The sequence below is a fragment of the Martes martes genome (assembly GCF_963455335.1).
Source record: "Martes martes genome assembly, chromosome: X".
NCBI lineage: Eukaryota > Metazoa > Chordata > Mammalia > Carnivora > Mustelidae > Martes > Martes martes.
Genome location: NC_137897.1, coordinates 26,865,190 through 26,882,180, shown reverse-complemented (window position 1 = coordinate 26,882,180; position 16,991 = coordinate 26,865,190). Strand labels below are relative to the sequence as shown.

General features: G+C 37.2%; 1 protein-coding gene and 1 pseudogene across 3 annotated transcripts in view; both read left to right on the top strand.

Annotated features, from left to right (window-relative positions):
• DMD (dystrophin) overlaps positions 1-16,991 on the top strand; it is a 2,068,501-nt gene that overhangs the window by 628,152 nt on the left and 1,423,358 nt on the right. For both annotated transcript variants that reach the window (XM_080795194.1, XM_080795193.1), the window contains exons 14-16: positions 6,107-6,208; positions 6,337-6,444; positions 14,596-14,775. In XM_080795194.1, the coding sequence (XP_080651320.1) occupies positions 6,107-6,208; positions 6,337-6,444; positions 14,596-14,775 (390 nt within the window). The remainder of the gene's footprint in view (positions 1-6,106; positions 6,209-6,336; positions 6,445-14,595; positions 14,776-16,991) is intronic.
• LOC308336968 (RNA polymerase II elongation factor ELL2-like) lies at positions 1,672-3,722 on the top strand (annotated as a pseudogene). The gene is made up of 2 exons: positions 1,672-1,728; positions 1,775-3,722. The product of its transcript is annotated as an RNA polymerase II elongation factor ELL2-like (transcript).

The following is a 16,991-nucleotide window of genomic DNA, read 5'->3' as shown; positions in this document are numbered from 1 at the left end:
TTTTTTAGGATTTTATTTATTTGCCAGAGAGAGAGAGTACACACAAGCAGGCAGAGAGGCAGGCAGAGGCAGCGAGAGAAGCAGGCTCCCCGCTGAGCAAGGAGCCCAATGCGGGACTCGATCCCAGTACCCTGGGATCATGACCTGAGCCAAAGGCAGCGGCTTAACCAACTGAGCCACCCAGGCATCCCTGTATTATTAGTTTTTTTGTGACTTATTCATATAGTGAAAAAAGAACTATAGTGTAAAGTTTATCACATTAGTATATTTTGGAATTTCTATAAAATTAATAATCTAAAGGAATCTAGTGTATGGAGGTCTTTATTTGGATTTGTTTAATAGGATATCCTACTAAAATTAATAAATTGTAATCATCAGTCTATGAGATTACAAACCTAAGATGCTACTTCACCGGACACCAGGGAGATGATGCTGTATCTATTTAGAAGTCTCAGTACATTTCCTTTCATTTATGAAGATGGTGCTTCACTTTGAGTGTATCTTTCCCATGCTTGACTCCCATCTCCAGTGGGATTGAAGGGATGCAATCAACATCCCACAATTTGGCCTTTTATATCTTTATCTTCAAATCAGGCAGATAGTGTAGCTTATTGCTATAAGGGGTCAGATTTTCTCTGAAGCTATTTTTTTTTCCCCACAACGAATCCATTCACAGATATGTTACACACCATTTTACCTGATGTGTACTGACATGGTCACTAGGAAATTCACTCAAAGAATCTCTAATATGTTTCAGAAAAAAAATCCTAAATACTTGGTTGTAATAACTAAATCATTAATGTTGTTGAATTCATTGATTTATGTTAGCACGTTTCCTTTGCTTATCTTGCACTATTATTTCAGTGGTATGGCTTCTGCCACAAAATAACATCATTCAAAAGGAACAGAGAGTGAAACTATAAAAAGTATGAAAATTGGTTACGTTATGTTGAAAGCAGTAGTGTTTTTATTGACATTTCTGAAGAAAAACTGAAAACTTTTCTTGTGACCAAGCTGCATATGAGTACATGATCATTTTTATACTGTTAGTAAAATGTTTATTGCCTATTCCTGATTCATGCACAGTACTCCCTTTTTGAAAAGATGGTAGGGTAGACAGTTTTTAAGAAATTGGCTAGGTCTTCAAGCTTCCTAGAAATTGGTGGATTTTTCATGGTGCTAATTACATTTGTATTATCTTTAATTACATCTTTAATTACATCTTTAATTACATCTGTATTATCATATTTTAATATCTTCTAGGTAGATCAATCCATGTGGCATCAATTATGGCAAGGCTTATTATCTTAGATACCAAATATATTTGTAAAATGTATGAGTTACAACTTTTGTAGCCTGAATTTTATACAAAACAAAGCATATCTCTATTCTGAGATACTTCCTGCTGTAAAGATCTAGTGGCTATGGAAAAATAATTCTCTTATTTATGTTAAAGTCAAAAAGTTGAAGTTTAAGTCTCTGAAGTGCATCATAATGGAATTAAAATAAATGATACATATTTTTGTCCTAAAACATTCCCTCATCACATTACACAAATATACATATACATATATATATACATATATATATGTATATATATATATATATATGTATTTTTTCCCATCTAAAAAACATTGGTAGTCAGGTATATGACAGTATCTGAACAGTGGGATGACTGTGGCTAAGGCAGCAGCTGCAGAAGCCGGACGAGCCGAGGCCATCATGGAGGCTAGAGCCCACATGGGGGCTGTGCTAGAGGGTGTTGTGGAGGCAGCTGGGGCAAAATATCACATGGCTACCTATAAAGCTTACCGAGATGGTGATCTGGGCACTCAAGACCTACCAGAGCCACAATAATTTAATTCCTTTTCTATCTTCAATTCAGTTCCAAGAACTCCAAGGGCTTGTCAAAATTCCTTACCAAAAAAAAAAAAAAAAAAGAAAAAGAAAAAAAGAAAAAAAAAAAGGATCCCCTTGATGAAGTGTATGCCTTTAACTTTTGTTGGTCAAATGTGCGTAAAGACCACCCTCAGCGCAGCTGTGACTGCATCCAGCCAATGTTCTCTAGCTCTGGCGTCTGCCAGCTTAATTGCCCAGGATTTATACACAATAAAGGTACAGTGTGTGCCACAAAATGACTCATATGAGATGACAAGAGGAAAAATGAGCCAGGTGAAGGGATGCCATGACCAAAGCATGGAAGTGATCAAACCTGGCGGACCCTATGTACGGACAAGAGTACAGATTTGGAAAGCACCTCAAGCTGTTTCAGATGCAGTGTCTGAGAGGAAGGGGTCAACCCCACAAATCTTGCAGATGTGAGTCAAAAGACACATGGCAGCAGCCGTGTTTCTCAGTGGTGACATAAGGGACAGGGTGGTTCACTTACTGGTCCTGAAGTCCTGCAAGAAACCTGAGCTGCTGACTCCACTGCAAAAACATGGTGTCAGAAAGAAAGAAGGAAGGAAGGAAGGAAGGAAGGAAGGAAGATAGATGAGAACTCCCTTGGAACAATTCTGCAACAGGTAGCCAATCTGAATCCTAAAGACCTCTCATATACTTTAAATGATTATGTTTTTAAAGTGCTTCGAAGAGACTGGCCCCAATACAGTGAAATAGACAGAAATAGACAGAAGGTCATTAGGCAGTGCTCTCAAGCACACTAAATCTGTCTCAGAATGCTGCCAGCACTGGCCATTCAGAATCTCTTCATATTCTAGAAGAGATGTCGCATGTTCTCCTCAGAAACAGCTTTGAGATTCAGATTTCACTGATCCTTTAATGAATAAAAAAACTTGAATATCTCACCTGACAGATCGAGTGCCTCCATCATTAAGTGATCATTTGAAATCCCACCCGTGAAAAATCTGCTCCAGGCCTCCTGTTGTCCCCTGCAGCCGCTGTCATCCCTACCCTTCTGCCACTGCCTTCAATCCACCTGCCCAGCTCCAGTCCTCCCCAGATCATAAATTCTAATTCCAGTTTCCCCAGCACTCCAGCAGGCCGGGGGCCTCAAGATCTACCTGTTGACAGTTTTAGTCCAAACACTATTAACTATCAGGACCGGCAAGGCAGTTATACCTCTAGGACTTCTCTGGAAACCTTAACCCTGGTTTAGTTCTACTAAAGTGTCCATAGCCTTTGGAAGAAAACCATTCATTGTCTCACAAAAAGTCCAAGAAAGTCTAATAAGAGAAGGAAAAGTGCCAAAGTAAAATGCACATTGAGACAACTGAAGAAAAGGAAGAGGGCCTTTAAATAGAAGAGGAAATTGCCAAGCTGCACAACTCTAGTCCCAATTCCTTTGAAGAAGTTAAAGAGGGTCGCAGTATGTCCACCAAGCCTTCTTCAACTGAACTCCCAGATGATTTGACAGAATCTATTGCTATCGTCTCCTATGAGACAAGGATGGCTTTGGTGCTGATTATGAGTCTGGGGCCTTGCATGCCAGGATGGAGACTGTAGCTAGAAGATTTATCAAGCTGGATGCACAGCAAAAGCAGCTTTTTCCAGGCTCAAAGGCATATCAGAATGTTCACGAAGAAGTCTTATGATAATATCAGAAGATCAAGCAGTCCAGTCCCAATTTTCTTGAAGAAAAATACAGATGTAAGTAACTTCCTAACAAGCTGGCTCTCATCAGAAGTCTAATCGGTGAATTTGATGGAGCGCAAGCAGAGTCAAGGCACGGGACCTCTGCTTGGACCAGAAGCTGTGAATAAACTTAAAGTTATCTACTTAAAATTCCAAATGAGTTGCTATGAGATTTTTTAAAAAATGAAACTTCGCTTTGTTGAAAGTTTTAGTGTTAGGAGGCTTGATTTATTTATTATTTTCCCCATTGTACTTTGCCCTTGCAGTTTTGAAGCTGCATTTTTTGGTCCTCCCACCATACCCCAAGGCTTAGGTTTGTCAAGAAAATAAGTTCGTTTAATATTGGGGATCCAGTGTCTGTACTTCAAATATTTTTTTTTTCCTTAGAAACTTGTGTTTGTCATTAGAAACTTTTTTTTAAGTTGTTATTTATTTTGGAGAGAGAGAAAGAGAAAGAGAGAGAGCACGAGCTGGGGGAGGGGTAGAGGGAGAGGCAGACAACCCGCTGAGCAAGGAGCCCAATGACGGGTTCCATCCCAGAATCATGGGATCATGACCTGAGCCAAAGGCAGACGCTTAACCAGCTGAGCCTCCCAGATGAAGTGATTTCTTTAAAGATATTGGGGGTTAAGTGTCCACACTTTAAAGTTATGTGTATTTTAAAAAACCCAGTAATGTGGAAGGTGAAATGATTTTGGATAAACATAAGCCTACTTTCTGACCTTTCTTATTGCAGACTCTTTCCCTTAAAGGGTAGAATGTAGAAATTTGCACAAAACTCAAAAAAATTAAAACATTGTTTTGGAGGGTTAAGAAATAAAAAGGTGTATGAATATGTGTATGTGCATAGATTATGTGTATGTGTAGAGATATGTACACATATATGTACATACAGGCTGATTTGATCTAGAACAATAAATCTACTCTGCAAATTAACCACCTGTTGCAATGGTTGCCTTGAGGTGTTTGCTAGCTGTGTACCTAGAATGGTTAATCATTAGCTACACACTTCCCACTTGGTTAGAGCAATGGGAAACACACTGTGGTCTCCTAGCATATGAATTCATGTGCTCGACCTGGATGCACGCAGAGGTGGTGTGGATGTGAGCATACACGGAGGAGAAAAAAGCCTGCCTCTCTCAGTAGGCCAAACACTCAGGTTAAACAACTGAGTGTTACTACTGGAAGGGTTTCTTTTTCTGTCAAATTGCTCTTTGTATTGTGAGAGACAAGAGAATGTCCATTTCAATGGTTTTTCAGCTTGATTAATGTGGGACAAAATCAGTATGTCATGAAAACATAACAGATCTGTAGTTTTGGTGCAAAATTATAAAATTAAACATCGAGTTAACCTACTGATATACTGCTATAAAGTATTTTTGAAGAGAGATATGCAAAGAAACTATTACGTACATGAAGTGTATATTTAAAGATTTCTTTTTCATCCTGGGAGCCAGGAATATAAAAAAAGAGTGGTTACATCTAACCATAACATATTATCAGTCATCATACAGCACAAACTTTCATCTCATGGAGTTTATCTGTTGATGCTGATTTAAGCTATCATCTGTTTTATCTTGTGGAAACATAAGTTATGTGGTCAAAAATATAAAGATTTGAACTAATGTTGATTCAAGTTGTGTTGCCTTATCATATTGTCCTTTCAAAGTGCTTCCAATTGAAAAGGAAAGTATTATGTTTGCAAATCTGTTTTGAAATGTTTGCCAGAGTTTTGGTAATATCTTTAATAAAGATGTTTGTCTCCAGCATCCAGTAAATACGTACTTACATACATATATACATACATGCATACTGTTGGTAATTGGTTTATGTTACATATTAAAATAGTGTGTGCACATAAATAATAGTAACATGCTAGCGATAGGGCAGTTACTACTCAGGGAATATTACAGATTTTCACTAGAATCATTTAGAGAGAGAGAGTGAATTTAAATACTCTGTAAGAATAATCCAGATAATTTTTAAAGTCTACATGCAGATATAATTTAAATCACTAATAATTTTCTTCTACAGTTGGGACATTAAGCAGTTCTAATTGCATAGAATTGCTTCAAAGAAGAGTCTTTAGGTATTCTATTTAGCAGGCAGAATTTTATTCTTCGGGATGTATTTTCAGAGCTAAGAAAGATACCAATTTTGTATACTATCAATGTAGAATCCTCTTTAATTCTTTATCTATGTCTTCGGTCTCTTACATTTGCCATGGAGACATTTCAAACGGTGGTGTGGTAACTGTCTTAGACTCCTCTTAAGTATCTTTACTTTTCAGTGTTGGTTGCAAGAGTGAGTGAAGTAATCTAAAAACAAATGAAAGGCGTAGTGCTTTCTTCTGTATTCATAAGCAAAAGCAGAAATGGTGCCCTTTATAACTCCTAGTATACGTAGGAGACTTGAAATTAGATGCCTTCACAAGTCATTCATGCAATTTTAAATGAAATGCAGTTAATAATTAGTTTTTTGCTGATGTGGTTATGGGCTGTCTGCTCCCCAGGTACTGGGAGATCGATGGGCAAGCATCTGTAGGTGGACCGAAGATCGCTGGGTGCTTTTGCAAGACGTCCTCCTAAAATGGCAGCGTTTTACTGAAGAACAGGTGAGTCATGCATGGAAACTGTATCAGTGAAAGACTTGGTGAAATGGTAAATGGGTAAAGGAAAACATACAATGATCTACTTTAGTAATTATTTATTTTCTTTTTCGGAATTGCTTGATTTCTTTCAGTGCCTTTTTAGTGCATGGCTTTCAGAAAAAGAAGATGCGGTGAACAAGATTCACACAACTGGTTTTAAGGATCAAAGTGAAGTGTTATCAAGTCTTCAGAAACTGGCTGTATGTATTTTTTTACTTTCAAACTTTTTATAAAACCCAGTAGTTTACATTAACCCCATTATTTGGTCTTTTTATTCTTCCTGATCTTAAACCAAATGTTCATTGTTTGTGCTTAAGTCATAGTCTATTCAGTTGTATCATATTGTAAATTTTTGTAATTAAAATAGGGACAGCTATATTATCTTAGACAGCTTGGGTTGCTATAACAAAATAACAGTGGTGTGGTGACTTATACAACAGACATTAGGTTTTGGTGAGGACCCCTTTTCTGATTTACAGACTGTAACTTTTTACTTTGTGCTCCCATGGTAGAAAGAGAGGAGACTTTGGTGCCTTTTTCCCATTTTAAAAAAAATTTTAATTTGAAAAATTGAGATGTAATTGATATAATTGATGTATCACATTATATTAGTTTCAGGAATACAGCGTAATGATTCAGTGTTTGTATATATTACAAAATGATTGCCACAATTAGTTACCATTCAACACCTCACATAGTTACAATGTTTTTCTCCTGTGATGAGAACTTTAAAGATCTATTCTCTTAACAACTTTCAAATACCCAGTATGTTATTATTAACTGAAGTCACTATGCTGTACATTACATTATCAGTAATTAATTATTTTATCAGTGAAAGTCTTATACCTTTTGACCTATGCTCATGCATTTCCTTCTCTTATAAGGGCATGAACCCCAACATGGGGGCTCCACCATCATGAGCTCATCTAAACCTAATAACCTCCTAAAGGCCCCACATCCTGATACCATCACATTTTTTGTGTGTATTTGGGGGTAGGGTTCAACATGTGAATTTTGTGGGGGCACAGGCATCCAGTCTATAACATTACATCCATGGATGCTCCCCCACCCCCACCAGTTCATGTCTTTCTCACATGAAAAATACATTCATTCTATCCCATGAGCCCTGGGATTCTTAAATAGGAGAAATCGAAAAGAAGGAGGGGGCGACAGGTCCCATAAAGGTCAAAAACACAGCAAGGAAAATTCCATTAGATCTTAAGCCTCAAGAATAATCCTCTTTGAACTGATGCACTGCCCTCCAGGACCACTGGAGGAGCAGCGTCACCTCCAGAGCTGCACAAGGGGGCCCCATCTCCTCATTTCCACAGGGCACCACCCATGTGGCCTTCTGCAGCAGTCGTGCCCACGGGACTCTCTGCAGTGGACCCGCTCCTGAGGTACTACTGGGTAGAGGCATCCTGCCCCATGAACTGGAGAAGTAGCCCTACCCTTTGAAACCCAGGAGGAGCTAGCCCTCCTGTCTGGGCCTGCGGTGGGAGTGGTAGCTCTTAGGATCTCTGAACCACCTACATCATTCTTCCCCTTTCTTGAGCAATAGCACATGTTGGACAGCCTTCCTTCGTTCTGTCCAGTTTTCTCTGTTTCCTTGAGTCCCAGCTGGCAGTGTTGCTGTTGGTATAATTCCCTCTCTCTTCCTGCCTTCTGTTGAGATGGCTGACTAGGTCTCTGGTTCCCACCCACACTAATCTTATCAAATGGTCAGTCAGCCATACACTTAGTGTTCTCTTCCGAACATATTTTCTCATGTTTTGCAATATGGATAGGTTGAGAATTTTCCAGATCTTTAAATTCTAGCACTGTTACGCCAAATGATTATTCTTCAATTCATTTCTCTCTTCTTGCATTTTACCCTAAGCAAGAGATATCCTGCCACTCTGTCAATACTTTGCTTAGCTATCTCCTCAGCTAAATATCCAGTTTCATCACCCCCAAGTTTTGCCTTCCACAAAATGTTGGACATCTGCCTTCCAAAAAATATTGGACATCAACACAATTCAGCCACATTCTTTCCCACTTTATAACCAGGATCATCCTTTCCTTCATTTCCAATGATATTTTCCTCATTTGCCTCTGAGAGCTCATCAAATGACCTTTATCATCCATACTTACATCAAAATTTATGCCCACCTTAATTTATGTATTCTCTAAAAACTTGGACATTTTCCAGATCTCCTCTTTTCTGCCAGAGCCCTCACCAGAATTGCCTTTAGGAGTCCTTTCATGGTGATCTCAGCTTTTTCTACTGTGCCCCTCAGAACTCTCTCAGTCTCTATCCATTACTCAGTTCCAAAGCTGTATATACGTTTTTAGGCATTTGTTACAGCAGCACCCCACTTCTTGGTACCAATTCCTGTGTTAGTCATCTCAGACTTCTGTAATACCACTTCTGTGATATTCCACAGACTGGATGGCTTAAACAACAGACATTTATTTCTCACACTTCTGGAAGCTTGGAAACATGACATCAGGGTGCTGACAGGTTTGGTTCTTGGTGAGGGTCCTTTTCCTGACTTCTAGACAACACTTTCTAGCTGTATCCTCACATAGCAGAGGTGGAGGAAGATCAGGTGTCTCTTCTTCTTCTTCTAAGGGCACTGATCTGATCATGCTGCTCTTCTCATCTAAACTTAATTACCTCCCCAAAGCCCCATCTCCTAATATTACCACGGTGGGCCCTTAAGACCTCATTCCATGAATTTTGGAAGAATATGAACATTAAGTCTGTAAGATAAAGACATATTTGCAACTGTGGTTTTTCAAAAACAGAAATTGTACTTTTGAAAAAATACAGTATACCTGGAAGATTTCAGTTAAAATGAACAGTAACACTAGGAACATCCTAGAAGGCTTTAACAGTATATAGTTCTAAAGTAATAGTCTAAATTAAATTCATTGAGAAATATAAGAGATGATTATGCTCACATAAGGGGCTTATGTCTTCATTTGAAAAACTAGAAAAAACATTAAAGCAACCCAAATGCCATTAATTATAAGTACTTGTGTATTTTGAGAAATGAGGGAACTTTGGCAATAAAAGGATATCAGGGAGGGCTTCAATAAGACATTTCAGTTTGAGTTGAAACTTATAGGGTTAGAAAAGATTTCTAAAGCTTCTCTTCCACTGTGAACTTTATTGTTTTGCTGTAAAGGAAAGGGAAGCGTAATATTAAGAACTTAGTTTTTCTTTTCTTCTTTTTTTAAAGATTTTATTTCCTTACTTGACAGAGAGAGAGAGAGAGAGAGAGAGAGGGAGGGAGAATGAATGAAGAGGGAAGGGGCAGAGGAAGAAGAAGAGAGAGACTCTTAGTTTTCCTGCTGAGCGCAGAGCACTATGTGGGACTCTATCCCAAGACCCTTAGGTTTTGACCTGAGCCGAAACCAGGAGTTGGACACTCAACTGATTGAGCCACCCACATGCCCCAAGAGCTTAGTTTTCCAAATAAAATACTCCATAGTCAGAATTTCTTCTTATTTTTCTTGATAGATCAATTCTATTAAATGCTAATTTGATGTTAACTCTAATAAAAAACAAAGGTCTGCTATAAATGTTTTATAATTTTACCTAAATGAACCTAGTCATATCTGTATTGATATTGTATAATATAATTAAATCATTTATTTAAAGCTTGATACTGTTTTACCAAATATTTATTTGTATCATACATTTTTTTTGCTCCATAGTTCCTAATCTTATGTTTTTAATTTAAAATATATTTACTAATGTATTACTTGTTACTACAAGCTAGCTTTTTATGGAAAAGAATTCATTCCTCCAAAAAAAACCCATCATACTTTCTGGAGTGATTTGACCACTAAAGACAGATTTCAGAAAGGTCATCTCTATTTGTACCAAAAGAATGCAAAAATGTCAGTGATATATTTGTAATTTTTTTTCCACAGTTGATGGGGAGACACAGAATTTGATAACAATCATATTTGCATTTCTGTAATATTCTTTGGTATGAAGGAGGCCAATTAGTAGAACTGAGCTAGGTAGCATTGGGTAGGAAGAGGAGGAACAAAACAGGCTATTTCAGAAGAAGATACGGAGGCCCAGGAAAAAACATGGGGCATGCATAAGATATCATAGAACATGAGTAGCAGAGTGAAACTGAGCACAAAGACATCCAAACTCAGGTCCAGCCATGTTAAGCTATTTCAGAACTCCTCGTATCATGTGATTCCTTGACAAAAAAAGAATTGCAATTAAGAAGTATCATTTAGAATGATCATGTGCTACTATATTGACATTTTAGTGAATAAAAGACTTTACTAGCCTCAGGACCATGAAAATACTCTTTTAGCAAAGTCTCAATTATTTTCCAATATGATTAAAATTCAAATTATGTCACCTTGCTTGTGAACAAAGTGAAAATGTGTTTTGTATAAGTCTTACCGTTTGATAGTTTAAGCCAATTAACAAAACCTGACAGCTGGTCTAGAATTTGAGGTAAAATTCCCCTGCTGACTCAGGCAGTGAATAAGAATTTAATGTTCATTAAAATATGTCACAATCTGAGACCCAAAACAGGTACCATCTGTCACCATTTCCTACTACATACCTAGGTATAGATACAGTGTGTTCAAACTCTCTTTTATTTATAATCAGTGTAATTTGTTTTGAAATATTATCATTAATAGCCCGTGGGATCTCCTACTTTTCATTTGAGTTGGGAACTGAGGAGTCAATTATTTCATTTCCTCTAGATCTGTGCTTTTAACCAAACCATGTAGATCTATTTTTTTAAATTTGTGTCGTCAAAACTGGCTTTTTATTTGTTATAAATGATAAAAAGGAAAGGAAAGAAGAAATGGTGACCCTTTTGAGGTGAATTCCAAGGCTGGTAGAATCATGTAGGCTATCCTGGGAAGGCCCCAAATTGACAGGAGGTGTGCAGCTGCTGTGCGGACTGGTGGTGTTTTGCAGGCAAGGACAGCTCTGGGAAGCCTGGTGATCCGTGAGCTGGTGGTGTGCAGGAGATACGTGGGTACTATGGGGTTGAGGACGGTCTCAAGTAGCTGTGGGACAAATGGCAGGGTTGAAGTACTTATGGTAGTTCAGCAAGTCCCTATTGATAGTGCCATTGTTCCAGGACTTGATACCTTTGCCTCACCTCCTGTCACCACCCTTGAATAATTCATCCAAGTAGAATCAGTGGTTCTCAAAGTGTGATCCCCATACTGGGATCTTGGTAGATCCTGGGACACCTGAATCTAACAACACCTGGGAACTTGGTAGAAATGCAAATTATTAGGTCTCATCCCAGACCTACTGACTCATACAGCCTGGAAGTAGGGCCCAGAAATCTATTTTAGCAAGGCTTCCACGTGACTCTGATATTCCCTCAAAGAATTCCTGGACCTTTTGTAAGGATGTGTTCATTTTGTGCTTTAAATTGTCTTATAACATTGACCAGATAGAACTCGTCTGTTCTGTCTTCTTGAACAGCTTCTCTGCCTCTTATCTCTCCTTACTACTAGCCTGGTCTTGTTTATTGACTATCTTCCTGCCTATTTTGGAGGTATGTCCAGGTGCTTGGCTTCTTTGAAAAATAAAAATACATTTCTTCTTTAAAATCCTGGCTGTCTTCTGCTGTGTGTTAAGTTTTCTAGAACTTCCTGAGTTTTCCAGAGCTCTATGGTTCTCTGGTGCTCCAAGACCTGTGATCAGTTTTTGGTATGCAGAAAGGCATCTATTTTATACCCTGATAAAAAATAACAGTTAAATCATAGTCATTTAATATGGATACATAAAATCTAAGCATAATAGTGTTGCTAGTCAAGGTAGATGGGAGAAGGTAATTCATTACTATGATTTGATGCTGTCATGGGTTTCCTGTACTCTCCTTCTGTTAGCTGTGGTAGGAGAATCCTTCAGGTAGTGCGGGTCATGAAGAGAGAGAGAGAGAGCGCCAACAAGAGGAAACATTCCCCTAACAAGAAGAAACAAACTGAATCACTCACCTGCCACTACTATTTTGGAAAAGGCAGATCTAAAATTTACTAGCTGGAAGCACTGTTTGGTACACTGTTCTTGTCATGTAGGTTTAGGTAAAAATATACTGATTCAGCAATTCTACAATGTCATTATAATAATGCTCTTACTGTACCTTGAGTCCGTTTTCCCTAATGTTATTCTTTAAGGATGATTTGACTCCCCCCCTTATCTTTCTGTTGCTCACCAAGTGCTTCTGCATTTGGCTTAATTTTAACACAGATGTCTTAGTTTCATTTGCTGCTAAATCTCTTTGTGTATCCAATTAGTTTTATAGATCATCTAAGAAAAACTGTTTAGGTAACATGAAATTACCCATAAATTTCAAACACAGATTCTTTCCTCTTCTTCAAACATAACTCTCAGATCCTTGTTCTAAAATGGTTCCAAAGCATTACACATTTAGCTTAAACAATGGTGCACCCCTGAGCCTTATACATATAGCTATTTAAAGTAGCTTCTTAAGCCCTGAGAAAGTAAGCCAAAGAGGAGGGTGTGTGTGTGTGTGTGTGTGTGTGTGTGTGTGTGTGTGTATGCATATATATATACATATATATGTATAATTTTAAATGTATTTAAAATGTCCTTAATTCTATAATAACAGTTTCCAAAAAAAAAAACAAAAAACAAAAAACGGAAATGACTTGCAATAAAACAAACACATGCCAACAGTTAAAAGAATAAAAGAAAAATGAGACACCGTGAAGGAATTGGAGGAATCTATAAATTTAAATTTAGGTCCCAGCTCTAGCCAGGGACCTCAACTATTGTTTTACTACTAGTCCAAGTGTGCATTTAAATTTAATGGAGAGCGAGCATGTGAATTAAAGAAACAAAATCAACATACAAAAGCAATGTATTACTAAGTTCCCACATTGAAAGTTTATTTTGGTATGAATTCTACTGTTAAATCTTGACTCGTATTTTGATTTATTCCAAAAGTGAGAAGAAAATAGTGAAAAAAACCCTGTAGTTGTTGAGGAAAAATAGGAAAAAACTTCACAACTAGCTTTTGTATCTTAAAAACGGCATGCACGGGGGCACCTGGGTAGCTCAGTCGGTTAAACATATGCCTTCAGCTCAGGTCATAGCCCCAAGGTCCTGGAATCGAGCCCCACCAGGACTTCCTTTTCTGCAGGAAGCCTGCTCCCCCTGCTTGTGTTCCAGCTCTCTCTCTCTCTCTCTGTCAAATAAATAAATAAAATTTTTGAAAAATGAATTAAAAAATAAATAGAAAGAAAGGAAAACAGCATGCACTGAGAATCCGGTGTAAAGTACACAAGGTAAAGTAGATTCTGAATAAAGAATGAGCTAATTGAAGGAGACACCAGGGCCTTCTGCAGCTCGGAGCTGTCAGTGCAGTTGGCATGCCAACATGAGCTACATAGAGTATCCTTTGTGGGGAGGATATTGATTTCTTTGTGTGTATGACACTTCAGTTCATGAGCAATCGGTACATCTGTTTCATGATAATTTTTCTTCCATGTGTAATATTAGTTGTTCCTAAATTTGCATTTGTTTTGGAAAGACAGGTCTCACTGTTCAGTTTACGTTTATTGTACTTCCTACTGCCAGAAAGAGGGGATTGTAAAGGGGTTGTAAAATAATTTTCTCCTTTCTTTCTTCTTATTCTGTGTTTACAAGTTAAGTCAGGGGCTAGTATTTGGGAGCTGAAAATTGGATTTTCCAAAGTGCAGGGTAACCTTAATGGATAAAATGAAATAATAAGTTGTCCTTATCTCCTGATTTCATACAAGCCGCTTTGTTTATTCATTCCATAGCGACCAGAGGGTATGTGTAACCCCTCATAACTCACAGGAACTTTGGAAAAATGAATGTTGTAAAAATTACTCCATAAAACACATATGTATTTAGAAAACATGCGAAGTGATGCCAAAGGGTTTGTGTCACACTCAATTACTTAGTTCTATTACTTAATGGGCTTTAAAATTAGCTTTAGAAGATAATTACTCAGATAGCCAAATGTTAATTGAATAACAGATGCTAAAAAAATTGAAAAGTCAGTAAACTGCCCTTTGAGCAACACTACTTTTTTACTTCGAAGTTCCTTAAATATTTTTAAATAGCTCTTAAGTTTCACTACTAGGTGTTTATGCTACATCTGACTTTCTATTTTTTTTTTCTTCAAGCTTCTTGGGAAGAATATTTGGATTACAATTTTCTACTTATATTCTTATAGGCTCTTGATCCTTTGCAAGCATGATTACAGTCTTATCTATACAAATGAGGAAATACATACAAAAGCGATTTAACTATAATGTTTTAGAAAATGTAACCCAGGCTTATTACGTATTCTTTCCTATTTTAACAGGCCTTAAAAACAGATCTGGAAAAGAAGAAGCAAACCATGGACAAACTCTGCTCACTAAACCAAGATCTTCTTTCAGCACTGAAAAACACATTGGTAGCCCAAAAGATGGAAGCGTGGCTAGACAACTTTGCCCAGCGCTGGGATAATTTAGTCCAAAAGCTTGAAAAAAGTTCAGCACAGGTTAGTGATACTAATTACCCTGTAATAAATGATCCTTGAGATTTTTTTAATTTTCATTAAGAACACTGTTATAATCCTACAAAAGATATTACTGGACTGGTCCTTGCCAAGTATTCAGTTGAATAAAAACATGGGTCTCTTGGTTGTCTTGGTATTGGAGAATGTGGGGGAGGTGAAGGAGTGAGTACTAAATGACTGAACTAGTTACTGTCTGAGAGTGCATTCCCTTCCTGTTCAGTGGGAATGAGGATGGGAGTGACTTAGAGTGATTGGACCAAGTGCTTGGGGACTATGTCTCACAACCTAACCCCAAATCCTAGATTTCTAGGAACTGGAGGGTTATTCATTGATCCCTACATTTTATGTATGAGAAAAATGAAACTTAGGATGGAAAAATGAATTTTCCAAGTGAAGTTAGTAATAGGAACACGGTTAGGGCTTAGGTCCTTTCATTTCATGGAAGACCTTGTTCTGTTATTTCAAGTAAGGATCTAATCACTGGGTGTTCTTTCTGCCACAGACAGCTGATTGATAACACAAACACATAGACCGTGAATTAGGAAAGCATCTGTGTTTCATTTGTAGTGTCATAATATGGTTTTATGTTAAGCATTTTATAAGTTTTGATAATTTAAATAAAATGGTGTGATTTTAAAGTAGAAGCTTTTATTATCTGATATTATTAGATGGTGAAATCATGGGTCATCATTCAAAATATTAACATTATACATAATAGTATTTAACATATTAAGCCACATTATTTTCCATTATAGAAACTAACCTTTACTAATCGGTCACAATCCATGGCTCAGTACACCATGCATACATCTCTATTAAAGCAATGACCACATTCAGTAGCTTAGGCAGTTATTGCCTTTGTTGTCAGACAGCGCAGGGAATTTGTCTTCTTGACACTTGACATCTGATAAATAGCACTTAGGAAATGTTTGTTGAAAGATGCAATGAAGTTTAAAGGATTGCTTCCAAAAATATAATTTAAGAAAATAGGATCAGGCAACATATATGATTTTCAATCACAGTCCAACCTCCCTTTTAAAATTAAATTCGTACTTAAAATTTTAAAATTTGAAGGAATATAAATTGTAATCATTTCCTATGCAGTCATTGGACATTAATAAAAATTGTTTGTTTTCCATTGAATATATTATTTATCAGTTACGTGATCTAATAGTGATTTTAAAACCACATCATGATTTGTCTTATTGTATATGATCAGGCCATTGTTACTTTACCTTAGCACTGGCATTTATATAATAAATTGTGAGACATTAGATACTTTGGTATCTAATTTGTACCTAAAAGTATCTAATACTTTTCAAACCATCAATGATTACATTCCAATATGTACCCAATGGTTCCGTAGATTATTGCTGCTATAAAATGGTCACTTACCATGTTCAGAAGGATTGGCATTGCCTTACAGAGAAAGTTATTTAGAAATGCATCCCTTTAAAAGGGTATATTTATGGAGATATAACTGTTAACAGTAGGTCATGCTTTTGTTCACTTGCATTATCATATACAGTGCTTTTCAAATGTGTGTCTGAGTAATAATCACCTGGGAAACTGATTAAAATGCTTGGTCCTAGAGAATCTCATTCAGTAAACCAGTAATCTGCATGCAACCTTTGATACTGTCTGCAGAACATATTTTTAAAAAATGTTGAATTAACAAGACAGTGGCATATGTGTCCATCCCCACATTGTGGGTTTTTTCACAGTGCTGCCTGAAATGGGGAAAATAGAGACCTTCCTATCAATGCTATATTTAAATATACTCACTTTCTTGGAATGAGCCTACTTTCTAAGGAGCATTGTGCATATCATTGAAACGTTCCTGGTATGTTATTCTAGTTGGTTAAAAAAAACAAATCCTGAATACTGTTACGCTGAAAAGAAATAAAAAATTTAAAAAAAATCCAGAAACCTTATTTTTTTAAAGATTTTGTTTATTTATTTGGCAGAGAAAGATCACAAGTAGGCAGACAGGCAGGCAAACACAGAGAGGGGGAAGCAGGCTCCCTGCTGAGCAGAGAGCCCAATGTGAAGCTCCATCCCAGGACTCTGAGATCATGACCTGAGCCCAAGGCAGAAGCTTAACCAGCCAGATGCCCCGAAACCTTATTTTTTTAATGGTCTGAAATTATAAGACCCAGGGCACTTACTCACCTTTCTATTTTTGAACTTTTCAAAAC